This window comes from Passer domesticus, chromosome 3 (assembly GCF_036417665.1).
Source record: "Passer domesticus isolate bPasDom1 chromosome 3, bPasDom1.hap1, whole genome shotgun sequence".
NCBI lineage: Eukaryota > Metazoa > Chordata > Aves > Passeriformes > Passeridae > Passer > Passer domesticus.
The window spans coordinates 44,486,039-44,511,729 of record NC_087476.1 but is presented as its reverse complement, the minus strand read 5'-3'; the positions used below and the strand labels follow the sequence as shown (position 1 = coordinate 44,511,729).

Here is a 25,691-nt window from a genome sequence, read left to right as displayed (position 1 = left end):
GGGAGCGATCCGGCCCGATCCCGATCCCGATCCCGATCCCGATCCCGATCCCGATCGCGAACCCGCGGCCCGGCCCGGCTGCCCCGGCCATGCTGTCGTGGGGAGCGGCGGGCGGGCGGGCGCTGCGCTGGGCGAGCGGGCGGGTGCCGGCCCGCGGGCTCCGCGCCTCTCCGCGGGCGCGGGTCGCCATGCCCAGCTGGGTCATAGACCGGTACGGCAGCAACGAGGTGCTGCGCTTCACCAGGGAGATGATGTTCCCCATCATACACTTCCCGAACGAGGTCATCATTAAGGTTCACGCTGCGAGCCTGAACCCCATCGACCTCAGCATGAGAAGTAAGTGCCGAGCCCGAGCGGCCGCGGCCGGGCTGCGGGATGGCAGCGCTGCGGCTGTGGTGGTGCCGGGACACCGGCCTGTCCAGGGCTGCCTCCACACACGTGTTTCCCCGAGCCCTGTGGAAAACCGCCGCCTCTTGGAAACTCCGCTTTTTGCAGGTTCTCAGGGAAGAACGATACAAAAAGCCACTGACAAGAGTGTGCGTGTGTGTGGTGCGAGGGTGAACTTTAAATTGAGAGATCGTGGTGCTGCTCTCTTGACCGAGATATGGCCGGCCAAGGAGCAGCATTCCCCCTGGGTGATGCTGGATTTTCCCATCTCCATTCCCCCTGAGCGATGCTGGATTTTCCCATCTCCATTCTCCCTGAACGATGCTGGATTTTCCCATCTCCTTGGGGTGAATGGGGCTGGAGGCCCAAGTTGCTGCCAAGTCGGCATGTGTGACCTAAGGCAAACCGCGGTGTTCATTGCCATGCCTATCCTAAATTGATGTCTGGAGACGTGCTGTCATCCTGCCCGGGAAATCTGTCTTTTTCACTGCTCAGCTCTTTGTATTTGACACATTTAATCAGATTTTGAGACACAAGAAGGAAGCTGTGATAGTAGAATACCTTCTGTTTCCTGTGTAGAACTGCCTGCATATCAAATCAGATTCAGTAGAGCAAGCAAATGTATCTGCAGGAAGCCCGCTGACACAGCTGTGATCTGTGTTTTGGGTCTCTAATAAATGAATTTTTAAAAAATCTTTGAATATAGTTGGGGGTTTAGTGATGGGACATTTCCTACCTGAGGATTCACATTAAGACACTTTCTGGCATGATAGGGCCCCTAGGTGGACATGTCCAACACTTGAGTGGGTATACATGCCCAAATGCAGGCTATTTTTAGGCTGAACACTGTTATTAGAAGGGTAATTCTCTGACTTCACAGCATTTGTCTGTTGCTTACTGAATAGAAGTCCAGGTTACTCATCTTATGAGATATGCCTTATCATTTTTTACACTTGCTCTTTATTTCTAAAATCTGTAAAAGTGTGAAATACTGCTGATTTTTTGCATGCTTCAGTATTAACAGAAAGCATTTATAGGCACTGCTTTGTAATTGGAATTGCACAGTTGATAAATGAACACTCAGTGTGGTATGTTGTGGCTGATTCCGTGTGTTGCAGGTGGTTATGGTGCAACTGCCTTAAATATGAAGCGGGATCCCCTGAAGCTCAAAACCGGCGAGACTGAATTTCCTCTGACGCTTGGTCGAGATGTCTCTGGTGTTGTTATGGAATGTGGACTGGGTGTGTCTTATTTCAAACCTGGAGATGAGGTGATACCACCAATCTATTTTTTTTCCCAAAATGTATAGTGAAAATATACTATGAGATGTTCAGCATTCATTCTCCTCTTAATTATTTTTTAATGCTGTTGCACTCTTAATAAGGCCTATCTGGCAGTAAATTCCTAGAATACTTCCTTCACTTCATTTTTTTCTCTGAAAAACATGGTCTCGTGGTCTTTCAGAAACTTGCTTCTGCAAGTTAATTTCCCTTCTGGGTTTTAGTTTTTAGACCATTGCAGCATAGCAAGAGTGGAATTTGTTTCTTTATAAGTGTACTCTCAAAGTGCCACTTTGTTTTTAATTGAAGGTAGAACTCTAACAAGAAGGGATTTGTTTTTATTTTTCTTGAGTAACTTGGAGTAGGAACTTTGGCTTAACCCAAGAAGCACTTCATGGGTTCCCACACAAATACTGATACTGTTTGCTTTCATATTTCACCAGTTTTAGCATAGCAAATTCTGGTTCTGCACCATCCTCACCCCTCTAATCTGGGCTTTCCTGCCATGGGAGTACTTTAGGGGGAGTTTGTGGATAGATAGAAGGTAGGAGAATGGAGATAGTGGTGAAGGTAATCTCATCCCTAAGGAGTTACAGCTGTGCTAATTACCAAGCATTAAGAACAAGCCTGCCCTTAATAGGCCACAGCTGGATCCAATTAAGAGGGATGTTATAAAAGAGCAGCTTGGCTGGTGGAGATGTGAGATGGAGTTTGTTGGCTGTGCTGAGAAGAAGAAAAAGTCAGTGCTGTGAGGAGCTGCCCATGAGATATCACTGAGAAGGTACGAAACCTTTGCAATAAGATGGCAACAGGAGTTGAAAAATTATGTCTTACACAAAATGCAATGGGGTACAATTTATTTACATAGCCCTCCAGTCCTTCATTTAGTTGGTTTAGTGATTTTTTTTTTTGGGGTGTAAAATGAGCTAAAACTGGTTTCTGATAAACAGTGAAAACATCCTGTGAATTAGAAAAAAGATTTCTTTAATGAGGGAAACTTCTGTGTATGTACAATTATATGCAAAGCTACAAAAATTGATGCTTGTTTTCTGTTTGGTTTTAGGTGTGGGCAGCAATTCCCCCATGGAAACAAGGCACTCTGTCAGAGTTTGTGGTAGCTAGTGGAAACGAGGTAAACTTCCAAAACTCTGGCTAACAAAACCTCAAAGTTGTAGAGACTGGCATTTTTCTTCTTCAGTATCTAAGTAACTTTATTTCTTAGTGTTGGGATTGATTCGTGCTCCAGCTAGTTTTGAAGATGGCTGAAAATGTGCAATACACAATCTGCAATTCAGTAAAGCTGTTTTAAATATTTCAGTGTCACATAGGAGCTGCTGTGTGACTTTGTAATGGTTTTATTTCAGGTATCTTTTAAACCAAAGTGTCTCAGTCACACAGAAGCTGCTGCCTTACCATATGTTGGTCTCACTGCGTGGTCTGCACTTAACCAAGTGGGAGGACTGAACCAGAGTAATTGTAGTGGGAAAAGGTAAGTAAACAGTTCTGGTGCTAAAACTGAAGTTCTTCATTTTTATATTGATGAGCTGCTTGCAAGACACGTCCAGCAGTGATAAAGACTGTTGCACCATGACATTGATAAAGATCAGCTGTCTGAGGATGATGGATTTTGTCTACACAGCTGCTGAGAGAGGCTTCTTTAGAGGAAGGCTCAGATGAGGTCCCTACATAGAGCTAAAAAGTACCCAGAGAAGTTGAGGGTGCCCACACATCCACAAGTGGAAATAATTAAGGCCAGGTTGGGTGGAGCTCTGGGCAACGTGCCCCGTGAAGGGTGTCCCTGTGCACAGCAGGGCATTTAGAACTAGATGATCTTTGGGGTCACATCCAACCCAGGCTGTTCTATGATCCATCATAATCCAGTGTATATCTAATGTATGGGCTATATAGAGAATTTGAGGATGTTATCTCCAGGACTTTGCCTTTCTGCCTGTTAAGACAGCTAGCCAAATGTAATATCCTCTCAGTTGTACTGGCAGCTCACAAAAAGCCCTCTCAAGGACAGAGATGTGGTCCACTCACTTCCTGCGTGCGTGGGGCATTTGGAACAGACCAGTTTTCCAGCTTTTTAGAGAAAAATGGGCAGGTGACTGACTCTTATTTGACCTGCAGGCCAGAACTTTGAAGAGGTCAGGAATGCAGACAAGAAAAGGGGAACATACAAGATGAGCAGCCAATCAAATAGAAAAATTGACTTTGTTTATCAGTCTGTTGATCTGACAATGGCAGATGAAAAATGCAGTGAAAAATTGGAGCAAATACCGTCTTTCTCCTGATAATTGAAATTTTCAGTTATTTTGATCTTTGATGTTTGAGTAAATAGACAGCATGATCTTCAGAATGGAAATAAGAGCAAAAGTAAAACTGTGGGAGTTGAAAAACAGTAGTTAAAATTGCTGTGCTGCATCACAGGTTTAGGTCATGAAGTAATTACTGGGCAGCAGGAGTCTGGATGCCTGACCTCTTCTTATCTTGGCTGATACTTTGTAATGCAACATGTTGCAAAGGACACTACTTTGATTAAACTTTTTCACCCATGTCTCTGGAAGACAATTGAGTGACTGGTCATTCATGTGTCACAGTGAACTTCATAATGAAAATATTAAGTAATTGTTTTTTTTAAAGATAAACAATGTTTTGAGAAGATTAAATTGCAAAATTTAAAGAAGTTTCAAAGCAACATCATTGAAATTAACTTCCAGCTAGTAATAAAAGTCTATATAAGATCACCTTACTTTTTAATTTTCAGTGTTTAGAGTTTTTTATTATCTTAACTTTCACATGTAAATAGAATTAACCTAAAGATACACTGATAGGCTAGCCTTATTTAAATTGTCTTTCCAATCTTCAGGTAAGTGTTTAGATTGTTAACAGTAAAACTGAAACTGCATTTGTAATGTGTCTTTACATTTAATATTTACTTTCATGTTCCAAATAAAATTTTAATTACTCTGTCAGCAAAAAACCCTTTTTAATTTACTTAAAAATATTATATTTCCTATCTATAAATTTTGAACCAGCGGTAAAACCAGCAGTGAATGACTTATGTGATGGTACCTTTTTTTCCTCCTGAAATAGTACTTGTAGGAAAGTGTTTAAAATGCATTGAAGAGGCTGTGCAAAATTATATGCCATGAACTCTCAGGGCAATAATTTAAAAATACAACAATTTATGCAGTGTTTCTTTATTTCTTTAGATCATATATTTGGTGAGAAGTTACCTACATGTGTGATTTTGTGTCAGTCTTTTTGTCTCCTGTAGTTGTAGGTAAATAGCTTTGTAGAAGGGTGTACGTGCACACAAAAATGTCTTATTTTGGCAGAGCAGCTGTGTTCCTTGATGAAAGCCCCTTCACTGGTGCTTTAGTGCCATGTTAAGACATTTTAAAAGCAGTGAGTTTTTTCTGTTGGTGTGTATTGTTCTCTTTGCCTCTCTTGAGGCGTTAGCGTGGGCTAACCAGAAACACTTGCTGTTAGTCCAGTGTCTGTCTGTGCATTGATCTGACAGATTATCTGCTCCATCTACACATACTTTCACAGGTTATGTTCTTACAAGTTTCCTGAAGTGTGCTCTCATTGTTTGTGAACCCTCCTGCAATTCCAGTCATTTTTCCATAGCCTTTATTCTGTACCACTCTAATTAATGTCAATATTCTTTTAGAAGCTTAAATGTTCTTAATGTTGAATCCTAAATGTTCAAAATGTCTGCGTTGTGTTGAAACTCTCTGTGGATACCTGGAGCTTCTCGTATGTGCCACTGACCTGTTTCAGTAGAAAGGGGATTTGCTTGTTCAACACTAGCTGTTAAATATCTTGCTTTCTGTATTCACAAAATGCATGACGGAAACAAACCTGACAGTTTGAGAAGTTATTCAAAGTGCTTACATTGCTTTTAGGTAGAAGTCTTTATGTAAATACAGAGGCAATATCTTAGACTTTCATGTATGCTGAGCAGAGATGCTGGATTCTCTTAATGTAAGCTACCAAATGTAGACTCCTGGTTTATACGGTTACAGTGAAAATTTGAATGGTATAATACCCCAAGAAAATATATTTTCAATGTCTATGTGTTATTTCATCATCTTATCTGTTGAGAAGTACAAATTGAGTGTAGGTTGTAAAACTTCTTGATAAACACTGCTTGATCTAGGAAAAAATTTGTTGAGGATATTTTGTTGGCATAATCAAATGAAATATAATTTTATATCTAAATAAAGTTGATACATTTAGTGAATAAATACATTAATTTTACAACTATATAAAATTGCTGCATTTATTCAATTTTTAGCTTGCGTGTAATTTAGCTGCTGAAATTTTTTAATTGTTTATAATCTGGAGAAAATATTAGTCCTTGATCTGTACACCCACTCCCCACTCACTACGTGTTCTGGTGGGGGGACACACACAGCTGAAACAGGTCCTGCCTGTCTGATGCTGGTTTCTGATCACACCACAGCTCCAAGCAGGGCCTAGGTAGATGGGCTAAACTTTCCAATCCCATGGTAAGCTTATTTGGAGAGGTCTGCTCCCCATCATCATTTGAATTGCTGGAGCCCCATGGGGGGCTTGGTGAATGTTGTGCCTCTGTCAGAAGGGGAAGTCCTGGGCTACAAATGTTCTTTGGAAAGAATTGGTTCTCTTGATCTCTGTCCAGGTCAGAATATTTGTTAATTGGGTCCCTGGTGCAAATACTTGTATATTAGCTTATTCCTGAGCATGCCCTTGCAGTGAAAGCAGGTAGTTTCTATGATGTGTTTTCTCCTGGCTGTGTTTTCCTGAGGCAGTGGAAACAAAACTGTTCCTGCTTTGGCACTTGCCACCATCTGTCATTCAGTACTGCTCTAACAGGTCCTGCACCTTCAGACACTCCCTGTGTTCCTTGTGTGTCTTGCTGTTGTGTGTGCTGTTGAGCTGCTGCACATGGATCTCCTGTGCAGATGTAGTTTGTCTCAGAAATTAAGAATTTTCTTGGTGTCACAACGTATGGAGAGAGTTTTAATAATTGGAAGGTGTGGTAGAAAATAGCCCATGTAACATAGGAGCAAACTGAATCTGGAAAGTATTCCTTCTACCTGAAGGAATCCTGAGGGCTTTTATTGAAGGGGCTAAAAAAAATGTCATGGCCAAGCTACTCCCCAAACTGAAAATGTTACCTAAATCCTTTGAGCAAATTGTACATTTTAAGATGACAGCTTTCCTCCAAATATGTTGAGGAAGAAATGCCCTTTAACTAAGGAGAGCAATTGTAAAGGTGTTTTGAAAAGGGTTTTTTTTGAAAGAATTTAATTGTAACTGTCCTTTGTAAGGATAAAGATGGGTTTAACCCAATACCTTGAGTGTAGGATCCCAGAGCATTTTTGAGTATACTGAAGTTGAAATATGCATGTTGCTCCAGGCATCCGTTGTTAGAAGCCTGGTTCTGAGGATAAGTACATCTTGGCAGATTTAAAAGCTGCAGGCTTTGTAGTATTGTGGTTTCATATTCTTAATCTGAATTTTGCAGCTTGGATCAGTGAAATGGGAGGGAGCAGAATCTGATCACTTACAAAAAGAGCATTTTAAAATGGATAGTGTGACCAAAGCCAAGTCTCTTAGGCTGCTTCAAAGAACTTTTGTAAACTGAGACTCCAGATTGTATAGTACAGTTTTGTACTGTAAAAAGCAATTTCCTTCAACATCTTTTACTGTGAGATTTAAAACAGGAATTTCACCAACTTCTGAAGATTCTGAGATTTTTCTGGCAAACAGAAGCTCTGAGAAACATGATGTTCCCCAATCCTATGCCAGGACTTCATCTTGGATCTTTTTGTCCTAGAATTAGCAAATGGATCCAAAGCACTGTTTGCAACTTGAGCTGCAAGGTTTTCTTACTAATTCACTTTCTGATATTTAGTAATTTAATAAAGTTTTGGATGAAATTTTTGAACAGTGATTAGGCTTCTAGCAGTAAGGTTGTCACACAAGTTAACTTGTATTTTTTTTTTAATTTAGGGTTATCAGTTAAAATGAACTCTCAATTGCTAACAATTTGGCCATATACTCTGTCATTTTCTTGCTTGTGTGCCAGTTCCCGCAAGCTGGCATTTACAGGGTCTTGTTGAGATGTACTGGAAGGAACTAGAAAAATTCTACTGCTTTTTTTCCTAAAGAAAAATACACCCATCTTAATTTAGTAGAAATTAAACTCGTTAGGGTACTTCACTGTAATTTTGTCTTTTAAATAAACATTATGCAGTATGGGAAAATTATGTTCCATATGTTCTGCGGTTCACGGTCTCCTTAAATTATGTGATACTAAACTACTTTTTCTCTTAGATGGAACCAATTTGTATAAAATGCTGGTGAATTGTATTTTTTTTCTTTAGGAGATGGGACAGTGGAGTCTGGGAGACGGGAAGGGCTCTTAGGTGATTTTCTCCCAAACAAAACAATTATGGTTGGGAAAGTGAGGACAGGTGCAGGGGCTTTGAGTGATCTAAATGCTACTACCTGTCAGCTTCACTGCCTGCATTTAGAGAAAAGCACCTATGAGGAAGTCTCTTTGGCTGTGCTGAGATAATGCTTTTGGCACAGGACACATGATCAGCAATGTTAAGTCACATTTTTGGCTATCGGAACAGTTAACCACTCTTGAATAACATTGATTGACAAAACCAAGCTTTTGCTAAAAATAATTCAGCGTCAGAGATGTATAAGAAACGTTAGAATACATAGTTACTCCAGAGTTTATTTAAAGAACTATTAAATATATTTTAATTTTCTCTTACAGAATATTAATATTAGGAGCTTCAGGAGGAGTTGGTACATTTGCTGTACAGGTAATATTATCCAGCATGCCCAGGATGAATCTTCAAGCGTTTCAGTATGAAAAAAACCCAAAAGGGAATTGAGAGAAGGAATAAAGAAATAGCAAGCTCTATGTATAGCAAGATTAATAGCAAGATCAGTCTGCCTGATTGCGATTATTGATATTTCCAAAAGTAAAGTATTTTCAGATTTATTGCTTTTCGTTTATTATGTTGATTATTTTAAAGTAGGAAGCAGGGACTTTCAAAGAAAGGAGTTGTATATAAGATCACATTTCACAATTTGGGTGCAGGAAATTGGTGTAACTTGAAATGTGTAGGCTGTTCTCATTATCTTTCATTCAGCTCTGTGCTCTAAATATGAGCAGAACTTGGTGTATGAGTAGGAAAACTGATGGCGAATGTCACCTACCACAACTGCTGTAGCTGGTCAAATGATGTGAGAGGCCATCAGGCTTTTGTGTGCAGTGGCTGTAAAGCACAGAGGCTTAGATTTACTTTCCCTCACTGTCTTTGCCCTACTGCCCTTTTGTCTGTCTGTTCCAGTAGCTCTAAACTTTGGAAAGTCAACATGCTCTTTTGTTGCTTTGTTAGTTGTGGAACATCCTCCTTCATGCTCTCAGTTAATTTGGGAGTTTTGATTCTAATTACTATCATCTCATGCTGAAAAATTTTTCTCTCAAGATTATAAAAAAAATACAGAAGTTGGGTAATTGCATCACTGCTTTCTGTGTTACTATGCCATAAGCACAGTGGTTTTAAAGAGGTTTACAGCAGATTTTTTTTTTTGTCGCATACTATTTGCCTGATCTGTGATCTTTCAGGTGACTTTCAGTACCAGAAAGTACCACTGGCTAGGTACAATTTGTAACTGATCAGTCTTAGATAAACTAAGATAATTAACCTGGAATAAATGTAAAAAGTGTTACTGTGAATGAAAAAAAAAATGAAATGCAAAATGAGATAAATAACTAGCAAAAGTCCTTTATTTTGCTGTAGCTTTTGGAGTAGAAGATAACCTGATACTGTCCCTGTGATAAATCAGAGATGACTTCCTTCTTTTTCTTTTTACTAGTACTTAACCTATTTGTAGTAATATGAAATACTTAAAGGGCATATTTAATAATATTTAATGGTACATCTGGTGCCAGTTTGGTTGATTGGCAACTTGGACAGTATCTCTTGGTGTATGTTTAGCTGGTAGACTAAACATACAGATGGCAAACTGAGAGCCTTATTTTTCATGAGACCCGGTATCTTTCAGTGGCATTAACAAAACCCCACACTCTTTCCTTCACACCATCTCCTCCCTCCCCACAACTACCTTAAATATTGATAAATTCTAGCCATTATTTTGTCTGTGGGATTTGTGGCAAATTATCCTGTATTGGAACAGTCTCCCCAGTCCCTATTGAAGGTGCTCATTTGTTATATAAATATAATGAGACTTTGGCTTTTTAAGTCATTCTCAGTATTTCACTAAATTTTAATCTTTGGACTTTTTTTTTTATATTTGTTTTTAGCTAATGAAGGCCTGGGATGCTCACGTGACAGCAGTTTGCTCTCATGATGCCAGCACACTGGTGAAAAAGCTTGGAGCAGATGATGTGATTGATTATAAATCTGGAAATCTGGAAGAGCAGCTTAAAACATTACCCTTGTGAGTGTTTTTTGTGAGTGCTTTAATGAAGGAGCTGGTGGTCAGACCTTCTGCCTTTTGATTGCTTGACTCTATCAGAACTCCCTAAATTTTTCCCCCTGTTTCTAAAGTATTATTTTGTATAGAAGATTCACCTTTTTGAATGCAGCTTGAAAGTGAGCATGCCCAGCACAAATTTTATTGTAACTCTAAGCCAGTTAATTGGGAGACAAGCTCACTTCCATGTGCTTCTCTTCAGTGACTGTAATATGAACAGTTTTGTAGCTTCCATCCAAGTATCTTGGAGAATATACAGTGCATGAATACCTTGAAATAAATCTCTGAAATCCTGAGCGAAGCTGGTAAACATAAACTTGATCTTGTAGAGGAAAGAACTAGATCATGAAGGAGCAGTGACTTGCCACCGTGCAACGCAATGGGGAGTAAATTTCTATTCTGTAACATTGCATACAGCTACCTCTGAAAAACAATCACATTTATCTTGTCACAGCAGCTATGTTTAAACTAGCCTTTTTCTCTAGAACAGAAGTATTTTTTGCTTTTGTCATCTTTCCATCTGTTTAAACGTAGTCTACTGTGACTTGTATTTGAATATGGTATTTACACTGCTCTTTTTAGCTAGATTGAGCGAACTTTCTGGGAGGGGAAATAGAAGCTGCTTGATCTGTGGAAGAATTTTACTGGTAACTGTGCTAGGAAGCCATGTGCCCTTTTACTGCAGTGTGATTGTCGGCAGGCTGAGGGCAGTTGAGAGGGCAGTGACACTGTCTGTACAGCAGGATGGACTTTGCAGTTGGTGCAAAATTTGCCTTTATGACCACTTTAAATGCTAAATACCCATTCTAGTGATTGACCCTTTCTAAGACATCAACAAGAGTGTCCTGGGGTGCAGTTAATTGATGGAAGTAGGCTGATCAGTGAGCTCTACTGAGTGGGTGTTCCTACTTCCCTCCCCTGTGCAATTGTACTGACTCTTCAGAACCCACAGTCAGCTACTCTTTCCAGAGCATTAGTTTTCATGATCTTGTCTTGTTGGCAGCTAACTGTTACATAAACTGAACTTTAAACATGAAATCACACTCTTGGAAGACAGGCAGGAAAACCATCATTCTAGAGAAATAATGACCTTTCTATTTAATTTGTATAAATTATTTTCTCTCATATTTGTAGATGATTTAGATTAGAGATATGTGTATGTACGTATCTATTGCAATCTGGAGATTGCTGGAAATTTACAGATGAGAATGAGTTGTGCATTTAACAGAACAGGTGCATGGCTCCCTACTGCCCTATTCAGCCTTTACAGGCTCACATGCTGGTATAATGAGAAGGAGCACTGAAACTGTGGCTTTTTGCCAGAGGCTGCATATACCCATTCCATGGGGGCAAGGTTTTAGATCTTTTGCATTGTCAGGTTCAATGTTAAATAGGTAGATGTGAAGAAAAGAGCTGTCAGGAGAGGTAAAATGGCCCCTAAATAAATATGGAGGTCAAAAAAAACTTGGAGAATTGAAGCTGAGAACTGGGTCACGGAAAAGATGTGAGGAAATAAGAGTTAGTAGAATAATTTGTTTACGTAATTTTAGCCACTGGAACTGGCTTTTGTTGAGTACAGCATGTGCAAGAGCTGTTCCTAGTTGAGGGCATGAGTCCAGACTGGTTTTTACATGTACATACCATATTGTTCAGTGCTAGACCTCAAGACTGTTCAATAGTCTCCGTGGGAGGGCTGAAGAGATAGAGCTCTAGAAGGCTTTAAGCAAGTACAGAATGTAGTTGTATATCTAAGTTTGCTTTTTGGGATTTAAGTGTACTTTTTAAATAGCTTGTGTCTGCTGCACAGTGAATAGGCAGTAACCTGTAAATTTAAATCCCATTGTACATTAAGCTGGGACTTTGCTGAAGTCTTGGGACTTTCTTGCTGCTATCTTGCAGGCTGATTATTTTTACATTGCAGTGACATGTAAAAATGTGAACTATAGCTGATTTCTGCTATTAATTAGCTTAATTACGGTGAAGTTATTTTTCCCATATCAAGATTTTAAACCCGTTCTTTATATGTCTGCAGGTTTGATTTTATCCTAGATAATGTTGGTGGATCCACTGAGAAGTGGGCACTAGATCTCTTGAAGAAATGGTCAGGAGCAACATATGTTACTTTAGTGACACCTTTCCTGATCAATATGGACAGACTTGGAGTGGCTGATGGCATGTTGCAAACAGGAGTCACTGTTGGTTCCAAAACTCTAAAGGTATTTGACAAAATCCTATGTACTTTCATATTTTGTAGTACTTTAGTGACTACTTCCATGGCTTGGATGTCAGTCACAGAGCTCATGGAGAGGCAGCTGTTGCATTGTCCTCATATGTCATTAAGTATACTATTCTTTCTTTCTTTCTTGCACTGAAAAGAAATGTGTTGGGGTGGTGCTCCTGGGTGTATGTAGTAGTTTGGGGAGCTTTGAAGTTTGATTCCTTATTGTGCTTTCCATTGTGGCCTTTTCCATATGGCCTCCCTAGTGAGTCCTGCTGACAGCCAGGGTTTCATAGTAAACACAGCTAATCCCTGCCTCACTGAAGTGAGGGCAGTTTTGTTACTTGCTTTAGGCTGCTCAGGCTTTCTCAGAACATTGTTCTATGACTGATTCTCTTCATCCTGTTCCAGCACCAGAGAGTAATAAGCCTGGTGGAGGGTGGCTAGGAAGTCTTTCATCTCTTTCATGTTCATGTGTCTAGATGGTGATACTGATTTTTCTAGTTTTCATAAGTGGATCTTAAAACATTCTGCCAGTGGCCAGATCAGTGGGGCTTTTTAGAACTTTTCTCTTTCTTCCCTATGCTTGTGTACTTGCTCTCCAAATGAATGCTTTTCAAGCAGTTGCTATGGTATTCCTGCAAAGGCTTGGCTGAATAGGATTTTAAGTCCTGCAGCAGTAACTTCTCAAGAAAGCCCAAAGACAAAATGAAAAGGGGGAGAAGAAATAATGTAATATTATTTCTCAGTGTGCATGTTTCCATGATGAAGAGGCTTCTATACCATATATAAAAATCATCTCTCTTTGGCAGATGATGACTTTTTTCCTGCAGTGACTTACTCAATGAGATGCTCTTGACTTGTGTGAGATCTTCCCAAATGCTTTTCGTGTGAGCTGCCATCTGTTGTTGGACAGTGATGACTGTGGCAGATATTATGGTGGGAAATGAAGTCACTGATACTGAAGTGGAAGGTTCTAAATGTCACATTGCTGGGTTTATTTCACCTCTGTTTTGAGTGTACATGAACACGTAACACCATTTCTCTCTTATGTAATAAATAATGCTGTTTCTAGCTGCAGAGACAAGGTAATTGTTTTTCTCTACTGGCTGACTTGTGCAATTGGACACACAATTCACCCTGACCCTGTTGTGGTAACACAGCATCCTTGTCTGTACATTTAATTCACATGCTTAGGTGCCATTTTTTGCAGATACTAGGATATAATTTCCATGTCTTTTTCTTAAGTTACTTCTTCAGAGATTCTGTCATTAATTTTAGTTCCCGTTTCAGTTTGCTCTCATGATATTTTAATAGATTTGTGATCTTTCTTGCAGCACCTCCTTAAAGGAGTCCATTATCGGTGGGCATTTTTCATGCCAAGTGGGCCAAGTTTGGATGAAATAGCAGAACTGGTTGATTCTGGAAAGGTATGTCAGTAATGGTTACTGGGGTATCTGTGCTGAAAGAGATGCTGCTTGGACTCAAAAATGGTGTAGTTCACTGTTGAGAAATAAAATGTTGGGAGAATCATGGTAAGGAAAACATGTTAAAAATCAACTTGTTCCAGTTTCTAACTTCTGCCTTTTGCATGGAATTTAGGAGCTCATAATACTTAAGACTCTTCTGCCTTCTCCTTCTTGAGTGTACTTTTAAAGAACACAAAGCTTACAAAGTTACAAGGAGTAATATCCAATGATTGTTTATTTTTGCCAGTGGGAATAATTTAATATGAACTCTACATGAAAACTACGTTTTAAGAGGTCTCACTTGGTTCATTTGGGCAGAATAAACATGGCTGTGTATCTGCATAGGCAAAATTGCTTAGCCTGGGTGGTTGGGCACAGAACTAGAATATTCTGGTTATTGCAGGTAATACATGATCTCCATTGCAGAGTGGTGACAAGAATCTTGTTTTTCGTTGTTTCAATACTGCAGATTCTGATGTTTGTGCTAATTCAGTGCAGGGACTTGGAATATTGTGAGCATTCATAAGCTTCTGGGGAATATTAGTGGACTTGGGGGGGAAAAGCCAAGACAGATAAAATCTGCTTTTGTGATCATTTCAGGTTTATAAGCTTGTTACAAAATATATTGTGAGAGTGAACAGTTGATTTCCTATGTTTTGGATTGTGTGGTGATGTAGGCCCCAGCAGTGTCCTCTTTGGGAATTTTGGCAACATGAAATTATCCAAGAGTAGATAATATGGACAACTGCTGTAAATCCTTCTGTGTGGTAGATAAGCAGAAGAGTAAGCAGAGTCTGTCATGACTGCTGGTAATTCCAGTATGTGAACTGCCATCTTGTGCTCAAAATTTGTGCTTATTAGTAAAATTTAGATCTCTCAAAGTCTTGAGTGTTGATTCCCCTTTTTGAGTATGCAATATGTTCCAGAGTTTGGAAAAGAGTCAATAAACTGCTCTTGTACTGAAGACCTGATTGCTTCTGTTTTGCCACCTCAGTGCTGCTGTTCAGAATAAAAAATTCTCTGCTTTGCATTATGTCCAGTGCTGTAGGCATAATCTGTGGTCAAGAAAGAAGCTGTAGAAGGTCCTCATCTTGTAATTGCATTCAGTCACACTGCTAAATTATAAGAAAATCTAAGAAAAAAGAAATGCCCTTGTCTTTGTTCTCACCATTTGTCCTGTTCTCGGCCCGTTGCAATTTGTTTTGTGTTCTGCTTCTACCTTGTATGCAAAACAAATGCAGACTATGCTCATGAAAGCCTCTTGGGAAACAGCTGTTTATGCAATAGAGATAGGGCTTAATCGGTGTTCTTTGCTTAATAACCTGGACAGGTGAATTGCAATGCCACTTAAAATGTACGTCATACATACATGAATGTCCTGATGTACTTCTGCTTGTAAGTTGATCGTGAGGACAAAGATGTTTGCTTGGTCTTTTATTCTCTGTGCAAAAACAGGTCCTAATGTCAGACTGTCTGCAGAGTCATTATTCTAGCAGCATTTTACTCTATTTTGTGCAATGTTGTAAACATCTGAGCTGTCATCACGATTTTATAAGACTCAGTTGTGTTCCATTTAGACAGATATTAATAAGACTATGACCTTTCTTGTTTAGACACAAGAGTTCTCGTAAAGGAACAGACCATCCATTCAGAAGAGTAGGTGTTTGGGGAAAAAAGGCAGGAGAGAATCACTGGAGAAATTGTACCACAATTTCCTATAAGTAAGTGAAATGTTTGTGTTTGGATAGGAAAGAATAAAGGAGAAATTAAAAAAGCAGAAAGCAATGAAGTGTATCAAGAAGCTTGGGGAAGCCAGCAAACTGAGCTCCTGTAGTTGAAGTTGTTACCTTTGAGTGAATATTTTTGAGTAATGCAGGGATTTTTTTCCATTTAAGTATTTTCTGTTAAAGGCATCTTAATTTTGAGATTGTATGAAGTGAGTAAGAGAGTAGTTAGAGAGCTCCTGAAAATGAGAGGCTTTTTTTCAGGAAAAAATTATATGGGGGGATTAAATGTAAGAAATTAAAAAGAGATGGTGGTTTAAAGAGATGTTACAGTAAGTGAAGCATTGAAGAGCATACCTCTGAAACATTTACAGATAATTTTGATTTGACAGTGTTTCTCCTTACAGTCCTTCTGTACCAACAGAGATTTTTAGTTCTGATGAGTTAATCATCTTCCTTTGTGAAAGCCAAAAGGATTCTCAAACCTTCAGTGGATGAAGAATAAGCAATTTTGTTTAAGGTTACTTGGTTTTCACCTGGATAATCTTTGCAGCAAGGAATAGAGATTTGCAAAATGTCAGCTCTGAGGAGGAGTTCTTTTAACAGCCTTTTCATAATGGTGAAATGAAGGAGAGGATTTGATGAGTTGGTAGTAAAAGGACAGAGAATAATTTTCCTTGTGTAATTTGCCTGCACATCAGTCAGATCTGGGAATTGCAGAACCATTTTCAGTTTACAAGCTGTTTTCTCTGCCTTGCAGATGGACATCTTGCAAAGAAACTATTGCAAGACTGAGGGGCTGGAAGGCTGCTGCAATAATTATGGGCATGGAGAAAACCCAGTATTTCCTTGACAAATTTTAGAGACTGGCTTTTTCTAAACTGCTGGAGAATCCCTGTTGTGTTTTGAATTGCAGCAGTTAATTGTGACCCAGTAAGGAATGGCTTAATGTGGGCTCCACCAAATGAGTTGACGAAGCCCATGTCAGAAGCTCTGTCTCTTTCCATGGTAGAATGTTCCTGGTGAATTACAATTCTCATCTTAAGACAGCTGAAATCAACAGAACCCTTAATTCAAGACACAGATCTGCTGGCACACTGTTCAGTGGTTCAGTGAAGCATCATCACTGAAAGTCTAGTTAGGAATTAATTTGGTGTATTTGTGGTCAGTGTTGTGGATTTAACATTGACAGTTTTGGTTTTTGCTGCTTGCCCAGCATTTTCCTCCTAAGGACATATCATATAGTCCTTGCTGAAAACAGGGCAAGTTCATGTAAGTATTTAAGGCTTGGTAGAAGCCTCTAACTCATAACTGAGCAGTTACTTCACCTTTTTTAAAGCCTGGTGGAGGAAAGCAGGCTCAGAAGACTCCTTAGTGTCAAAAGCAGGAGCACTGAGTATGTTGTGTGTTCCTGCAGGACCATAATAGGATGTGGGTTAACATGCAGCCCAACAGCAATGTGACATTTTCATTTTAATTCAGTGCTATTTAAATGCAGTACAAGTGTGTGTGTGCAGTGTTTCTGGTGACTTAATGCACTTTCCTTCAGAGCATTGTTCCATCAGATGGGCTCTTGAATGAAAGTTGTTATTGCAGAAGGAAGGCTAAACGGCAAACAGAGTCTCCAATCATGAAATGAATAGATAATTTCCTCTGATATTTGCTTTTTAGATAGATGTTCCAGCACAGGCACCCATAGGAAGAACAACTGCCTGCCTATATTAATGTAATTTGTGAGTAGTGTTGATTATGCATTTTGCTGAAGGTACTAGGTGCTTTGGACTTAGCTCTTGCTGCTATGGTTTAGAGGGCAGGATGCTGACTATTCTTTGGCCCTGCTGCTGCCTTCTTGTGCAATGCTGAACAAATCACAAAACCTTTTGCTACCATAATTTCTTGATCTACTAATGAGGGCTAATGCCCTTTATTCACCTTTGGTGATTTGTTTTGAGATACCTTGTTAAGATGAGGAATTGAACTGTCTTCTGTTCCTGGTCTTTCCTATTCAGGAAGTAAATAACACAAATGAATGGATATGGTCATCCACTTTGACATGCCATGAGTTCTGAGGTGTTTGGATGGCCATTAGGTCATCACAGCTTCTGGACTCTGTATCCTAGCCTGTGTGTTGATTTGCTTCCAATTCATCTTGTTACAGTTCTGCAAATAACTTTTTCTGTGGCCCTTATTTCCATATTGTTGCATTTCTCTCAGCTGTATGAATATCAGACAGTGAATGCAACACTTGAGTCCTTGAATGTTCTCCAAACATGACATCTATAGATGTGGCCTTCTCTACAGTAATTCCAGACTTTATGACTGTGCTAAGGTATCCTAAGGTACCTGAGAACTTGCCCTTGTGTGGTATCTGCTTTAGTCTCTCTGAAAAAAGGCAATAGGGTACCTAAGGGGTTTCTACACTTAAATGTCTCAATTAACTAGAGGTCAGTCCTTCTTCCCACTCTCTTTAGTCACTCATGCTTGTTCTGATGACCATCTTTCTTCATGCTAAATTGCAAAGCTTGCACCTTTTTCTTTTTTTTTTTTCTTTTAATTTTGTGTTTTCCTGTTGCAATGCATTTGTTTGCCAGGTTGGTTGGCTAGAGACAGAGATGTTGACCAAGGAGGAGTTGCCAAAAGCTCTGTTCAGCCCTTTCTCTTCCAAAAAGAACCTCTATCTGCATTTTGTCACAGCCACCAACAACAAGCCACTGTGATTTTCATTAAAACATACCTGGCTCCTTTTCCTCCAGGACGTGGTAGCTTGCTTATGTGCTGAGCTGTGTGTGAGATGTATCTGTGAAGGGCACCAATGGAAATTTTGTATACTGTGGGGAAATAGGGTTTCAATATGTAAATTCACTTTCACCACAATGAGGTCTGGAAAAAAAGCATCATCATCTGCCAGGCATTTAATCAGATGTGTTCCCTTAAGCTGATGTAATTGTAAATTGTGTGGTAAGTCAGTCCTGGTGTTCTGAGCTCTAACCTCCTGGTGTAGGAGGGAATTGTGCCTAGTGCAGGGGTAAAGTGCAGACAAGGCAGCCCTTGTCTGCTGTGAGTTTAGTTTGCTGAGACTGGGAAGATGTGGATCATGCAGGACTAATCTTCTAATCTCTACATATTATATGCTTTCATATGTAAATACGTATTTATATTTAACTGTACCAAAGTTGGTTCTGCCTTAAGTATACATTGACCTAGATTACTTTAATTACCAGCATAAATATCAGGACAACTACCAAGAATGTGCCTTACCAGGGATTCTAGAAGAGATTAATTGCACTTTCCTTTAGTTAACAGTTTTTAGCATTGTCCAGTATGTAACTACATCTAGCATCTTCCTTATTTCTACTGCTTTAAGCTTGGGCTAGGCTGGCACACATTGCAGTTCTGAGCTTATCCCAGTTTCTTACTGCTCTTTATTGTAGAAGCCATTCTGCCAGGGCTAATAAAAATCTCTTGTTTGTTAAAGCCTTTTCTACACTCTGCACTGTACCCTGATAGCCTTCTTAACTGGGATTTTTCTTCTAGCATTTTAATAATTGTACATGATTATATATAATCTTCTGTGGGCTGCTGTTAGAGATTTGATATAAAAGAATGTACTTTGGCTTATTAATGAAACATATAAGGCCTGATAATACAGTTGGTAAGAGGTTGTGGGATTAGACCCTGGAACACTTGCCTTCCATTCCCATGTCTTAACCACCGCAGCACCATTTTTGTTATGGGTGCATTGTTTGATCAGTTTTACTTCTCTTAGGTATTTGGGACAGAAATATCATGTACATGCTGTCTTTTCATGTGCTCATGGATGAAAGTGAATATTCTCTGAAATACAAGTCAATAAAAAACACAGCAAGGAAAGGTTTTTACAACACATTCAAAGATGGGGCTCTGAGCAGTCTGGTCTAGTGGAAAGTGTCCCTGCCTATGGCAGGGGGAGTTGGACTGAATGGTCTTTAAAGGTCCTTTCCAACCCAAACCATGCTACAATTCTATGCTGGTACTGTGCATTTGCAAAGCTACCTGTACAAGATGTGACCAGCTGTTGCAGAAGGTAGGGACTTCATTCTTTCTCTTCATATGAGGGGCTGACCCTATCCCTTGTTGACCTTGTTGGCAAGCAATATGAGGCTCGGCATACATTGTTGCATGCCATTTTAAGGGGAAGAAAAAATGAAGACAGGAGTGAGATTAGGATCCAAGGAGCATGGAACAGGAGTACAGCAGAGAAGATGCTCAGCTAAAGTAGGAGTGTCCCAAAACAGCATCTTTTTTCCCCATAGGATGACAATAAAGTAACAAATGGATAACTAATTGTTTAGTTCCAGGACAAGGACTGTTCTTTTTAATGATTTCATGATTCTTGTTGACATTGATGAGAAACTCCCTGAAGACCAAAGGAGACCATGAAGCTCTGCATTTGTGCTGATGGACTGCATTTAGGCTCGGTGGTAATTTCTCGAGGAAGATGGCCTTTGTCTTTTAACTCAACTAGTCAAATCAGCAGGCAGGTCTTTTCCATTACGGCAAGCCCTCGGGAGGACTTTGATGTCTGGTTTTGTTCTGTGCATGTGCACGTTCCTTTCCTGGAGGGTGGTGCCTGAGCAGCCTCACCAAGGCCTAGGAAGGGGGGAGGCAGGCACTCTCCCAAGCAAGGCTGCCCGGCAGCTCTCACACGGCCATCCTTTGCAGACCTGGAAGAGAGCCAGTGCACTGTCACTGTCCTTTGAGACACGGCACTTGTGTCCTCCTGCGCTCCGAACTAGGCTCGCACTCCTGAGTTCAAGGCTCTCGCTCTCCCTCCAGTGGCAGGAAAAAGCTCCACACCTACTGGAGTCACTTGTTGCTACTGTGAGGGTTGAAGCGGTCTCCATTCCTTTCATGTTTTCCCACTTGTCCCTTCCTGATAACCTAAAACTGTGTTCTTGCCACCGCAGAAAGTGGGACCTCCAAGGGTGAGCCTGAATTTGCCAGGAGCAGGAGTGTGTTCCTGCTAACCAGCCAACTCCTGCCAGTGCTGTTCACTGCCTACTGCATTCAGAGCTGGAGTGGCTGGGACAGCCCTCTGTGATGTGTGTAGGATAGCCTTAATCAGCATCAGCAGTTACTCTTTTTATTTTTCCAAACACATGAGTTCATTGCAAGAGAGCTGAGATTCATTTCTATAGTATGTCCTGCATTGGAGAGAATGAAGAGGAAGAAAATACCTTTCAGGCCCAATCTGTTTTCAGATAAACATTTCAATGTGGGTATGTGTAATCCTTTCTCTCCCAGACTTTAGTTTAATCCCTTTTCCCTGAACAAATAGGTGTCCTCTGGCAAGGAACTGATGCGTGGCTGTAAATAGGCAATGTTTTTATTATCCAGTTAATCTCCATTTATTATCACACATTCAACAAACAGCAGACGCTCCCCTACTTGTTTGTCTGTTCACAGGAAGAAATTTTATCTTAGTCAGTGGATTATGGTAAAGGCTGAGTGAATCACTGTGCTGCAACATGGTCAGCCCTTTCAGGGTTATTCAAACAATGGGACTGTCCAGCCAGCCAGATAAAATGTTTAATGCTCTAGATTGCCAGGATCATCAGTTTGGTATTCATGTCTCTCTATAGCTCTGCCTAAAGCCAGCATTTAAATGAAGCTAGAGGTTGCATCAATGTAGCAGATGGGCATTGAGCATGTGGTAGCTGAAATACACACGGTGTTTTGAACTGTGAGGCTGAATGCAGGGCTCCTCTGAATCACTGTGTCACCACTTTTCAAGTGCAGTGTTTTAAACTCTACCCAACAGGCTGAGGATGTAACATGTCTTACTCTGTCAGAGTTATAAATTGTAACCTAGAGTAAGGGACTGTGGATTAGCAGAACAGTGAAGTGTCTTGTTCATGTTTTCTCAGTTGCTGCACGTGTCTGAAATTAACTTCTGCCTTTCCCTGGAATCCCTTGCACTTCACATCCCATGTGCTGCTGCTCTGCTTTCTTCCCTGAATACTTTTCCTCTCCTCCTAGCCTGTTGCCTTGTCAGGGTCATCTGTATCCATGCACCAGCAGGCTGGGTTTCTCTATCTCTTTTTTCCCTCTTAATTGAAGCACAGCTTTATACACAACTGCCACTAACAATAAGTACTGTACAAGTGCTTGGCTCAACAAAATTCCTGAACTGTGTTTTCCCCAGCATCTGCTATGAAAGCAAGGGTTAGTCTTCCTCAAAACAGTCAGTAGTGCTCAGCAGCACGTTCCTCCTGCTGATGGTCACAGCAGCTGCACTCATGCTCAGTTTACCCCAAACCATTGTCTAATTCAGTGTTTTTGCTGCCTTGAGTCCATGTCTCTGACTTTGTTCATGTCCAAGACAACATTTCCATTCTGTGCTGAATGCTGACCAGATATGAGTTTGTCTTGAACATGATCATTTATACCCCACATTTCTTCCACAGCTGGGCTATCGTTGTGGCTCCTCTGCTGTGTGTTGCTGCTCACTTTGCTAGGGGTTGGTTTACAGACACTGTCCAGGCAGGCAAGAGAAAAAAATTGCCTTGGTACAAAAGCCTTGTACCTTGCTGCATGGCAACTTTGAGGCACTTAGTGATTTGGTGACTTTATTTTTTTGCACAGTTGCTCTCAAAGTGATTTGTCTGCAAATTCTAATGCATTCTTTGGAGGAGAATAATTCCTGATGTTCTGAAATGTAAAGTTTCACACTATGGCTAAGCTTTGACAAAATAAAAAGGAAAATCTAGTGATTGATGTGGTGCAAGTTAGAGTACTGCTGTCTTGGATTCCTGTTATCATACAAGCAAAGCCAGTAGTTATTTAAGTGCAAGGAGTGGACATCAAAGTAAGGCACAGTGTATAAATTAAGAGGAAATTAGGAGACCTAAGAAAAGGACCTCCCTGAGCACAGACAGCTATCAGAGAGCATTTATTGTGTTGCTGGGGAGGGAGCTAGGTGGTTGGCTCTGTTGCTAGGAAAGATTAAATTACCAGTTCTGGCTTATTCAACAAGAGAGGGTGCATGCTCACAGCTACAAAGAAAATGCAGAAGATACTTTTTCCCTGACACAAGTGAAAAGGATCTTCTTCTAGCACTGTAAATAATGTGTTTGGATCTTTGGTACTTCAAATCTTCATCACTGCATGTGCTAGCTGCAGACTCATCTACTGGTTGTTTTTTCCTCTGCTAAGAGGATTAGGATCAGTGCAAGGACATGCACAGGGCTGGTGTTACAGGATCCAAGGAAAAGGACCAACCTCAGGGTAGGCAGATCTTTGGAAGGAGGTGTGAAAGGTACTTCTGTAGACAATTTTCTTTTTTGGCATTTGGAATGCTGACTCAGAACTTGACAGTAGAAAATAACCTCTTCCTTTGGACCAGCAGTGACAAATATTTTTTCAGAAGAGCTGGAATTTCTTCTGCTTCTGTTGGTACACTATGATATCTAAAGAAAATGCTTATAGGGGTTTCAGGCTCCTTAGTTAATAATGGGGAGGGTGAATAAGTAGTTTCACAGTTGTTAGAAATGAGTCTAAAACAATCCAGAAGGCCACTCTACAAAATTAATGTCAAAATAGCAGTTGATGCAAGCTGGGCTTCATAATGATTTATGCCTCCTGGAATACACAGTGGCTGAATATTCAAGTGTAGCTACATGATTCAGCAGCAAACATTGGTGGGCATTTTTTTTTGTACTTCATTTGTGGTCTTTTGAGGGTACTGAGCCATGTACTGATGCAGACAGGCTTCAGATTTGTAGGTATCTTTAAAATATATGACATTGTGAGAATTCTTGAGTTTAAATAGAAAACAAGTTGAGAAATAAGAGAGAAAAAACATGTTCTTTCTGTAAGTGTATCATTGTGGACAACGAAAAGTTAAACCACAGTGTAGTTTTTGAAAGGATGTAGAAGTTATAAGAAGAGCCTTATGTGGTGACATTAGTGGGAGAGACCCCAGATAAGAGCTCCAAACTATGCTAGTAGAGGTGTTTCAAAACATGGACAAAGAGCAGCAGAAAACCTTCTTCTGGATGCAGAGGTATCCCTGAAAAATCTTAAAAGCCAGTGGCTACATGGCAAGTTCTGTCCTAAATACCACAAAGAAATCTCCCCCCCTTCTTCATACAGTTTTAAAGTGTGAGGGTGATACATTACTTAATACTTTATTCCTAATATAGTGACACATTTTCCTTATTCTGTAGATTCAACCAGTTATTGATGAAGTCTTCCCATTTTCTGAAGTTCCAGAGGCCTTTCTGAAGTTGGAAGGAGGACATGCACGTGGAAAAACAGTGATCAATGTAATTAGTAGACAATAAAGTATCTCTAATCATTACTCTGCCTGCAGTCAGTCCTTGAACATGAATTGGTATGTAGTGAGTGTTTATTTTTTAAAAGCTCATACAGGATGCATAACTTGTAACTCATATTTTAGAAAAGCCTCAGATTCCTTCATATGCTTCCTGTTAAAAAGCAGACAAGACATACTAATGTCTCTTAAGCATTTCTACCTGAAAACCATGTTAAAAATGTAGTTGTGGCTTTTGCAGAACACCCCTCACTCTTAGGATACAAGGAACAGTCTGCAGCATTTTCCTTTTATATATCTTGGAGGTTTCATTTTTCGGGTGTAAGTCCTGAAATGGTGAGGCACATTCCTATCTACCTGTCTACATGAAACCTGTGCTGTTTTTCCTTGGTTTTCCTACTTCTGTTTACCTTTGCTAATGCAGATTATTACCCAAGCTAATGCAGATTATTACTCAAGCTATTTCCTTCTTAGAACTAAATGGTCACATCACTGTCTCAAGACCAATACTTTGATCTTGTTAGGGCAACTCTCTCATGACATAGCTAATCTAAATAGAAGCATGGAACAAAATCAATCTGTAACTGATAATTATTCTAATTGCCCAACTCCTGGCTCAGATTTAGCTGACTGCAGTGTTTGTGCAGGCAGGGTAGACACAATTTTGTGTCCCTGTTGCTGCTGTGTCTCATCAGTGCTGGTGAAGCGCTGGAGGGGGTGTTTGTGTCTGGTGGGCTGTTTCTCAATTTGCCATTTTGCCAGACATGGGCTATGGAGTAACCTCCCCTGCAATTATGCAGGTGGATTGAAGGAAAGTGGCAACTTGTTAAGTGAGAGGTGTCTATTTACTGCAGTGCAGCTGTGGTGATGCACAAACCATGTCATGCACCGCTTCCACCAGGGGACAGAAGTTTGCAGCTGTGTGAATAGTGGCTCTGTGCACAAATGTTTATACAAGTATGTGTACAAACATGTGCAGAAGATTCTTCTTGTATAGAAGAATCACCCATTCCTCAGAGCCTGCACTATTCCACACCGTGTTCACTCCTCCGGGGCTGGCTGTCAGAGAGGAATTATGGACAGAGATGGGCACAAGATGAAAGCAAAACTAATCATAAAATGTCACTTTTCTACCTTTAAAAAGAATTTCAATTAAAACGTTACCTAACTTATATTTATTTGTAAAATGCTATATTATATATAGCAAGAGCACATCAATATGACAAAGTACCACTGTTTGGAACCAGTAACATCATATTTTCTATTAAGGACTAAAAGCAGCACATTTCAGAGCAACAAAACTTCGGTGCAACTTTACAAAAGGAAGAAAATCAGTAAGGCACTTCCTCTAGGGTGCTAATAGCAAAAGCACCAGTATCCTTTGAGGCAATACAATAGTAATGAAAATGTTAATTTTAAACAGATTTACTATGCAATACAAAGGCCTGGATGCTCCTCAGAGCAGCTTGTAATAACACTGGTCTAAGCCAGAACAAAACACAGCAGCATAGTACCAGAGTTTGTATTTTACCTTTTTGCCAATATTATTAAAGAAAACTAACATGGCCAGGTTCAAAGCAGAGCAACAGAAGGACCTCCTGCACTCATCAGAACATCCTGTATGTCACAAGCTCTTTACTAAACCCGTAACACTTACTTGGAATGGGCACAGCCCTTGTGGCTGGGCATGTATCCAGGCTTGGCTGTGCCCCTTCCTCGAGGAGTCTGACACTTCTGTCCAACAGGGAGCCAGGAGCCCACCACTAACATTGCTTTTCA

General features: G+C 40.2%; 1 protein-coding gene across 2 annotated transcripts; it reads left to right on the top strand.

Moving 5' to 3' along the window:
* The first annotated feature begins 9 nt into the window (after positions 1–9).
* On the top strand, positions 10–23,939 carry RTN4IP1 (reticulon 4 interacting protein 1). 2 transcript variants are annotated; one of them, XR_010358562.1, is made up of 10 exons: positions 10–336; positions 1,506–1,657; positions 2,731–2,799; positions 3,032–3,156; positions 8,455–8,503; positions 10,015–10,151; positions 12,220–12,403; positions 13,743–13,835; positions 15,488–15,595; positions 23,806–23,939. XR_010358562.1 is itself a non-coding variant. In XM_064412839.1 (9 exons), exons 1-9 carry the CDS (start codon positions 90–92, stop codon positions 23,920–23,922), a joined length of 1,173 nt encoding a protein of 390 aa, XP_064268909.1. In that variant the 5' UTR covers positions 10–89; the 3' UTR covers positions 23,923–23,939. The 2 variants fall into 2 exon arrangements, 1 of the variants encoding a protein (XP_064268909.1); XM_064412839.1 differs by lacking the exon at positions 15,488–15,595.
* The last annotated feature ends 1,752 nt before the right edge of the window (positions 23,940–25,691 follow it).

Excerpts from the sequence above, each read along its gene's own strand:
- RTN4IP1 (XM_064412839.1), top strand. The coding sequence starts at position 90 with ATGCTGTCGTGGGGAGCGGCGGGCGGGCGGGCGCTGCGCTGGGCGAGC. Across the intron at positions 337-1,505 it reads CATCGACCTCAGCATGAGAA|GTGGTTATGGTGCAACTGCC; the intron begins GTAAGTGCCGAG and ends CGTGTGTTGCAG. Across the intron at positions 3,157-8,454 it reads AGTAATTGTAGTGGGAAAAG|AATATTAATATTAGGAGCTT; the intron begins GTAAGTAAACAG and ends TTTCTCTTACAG.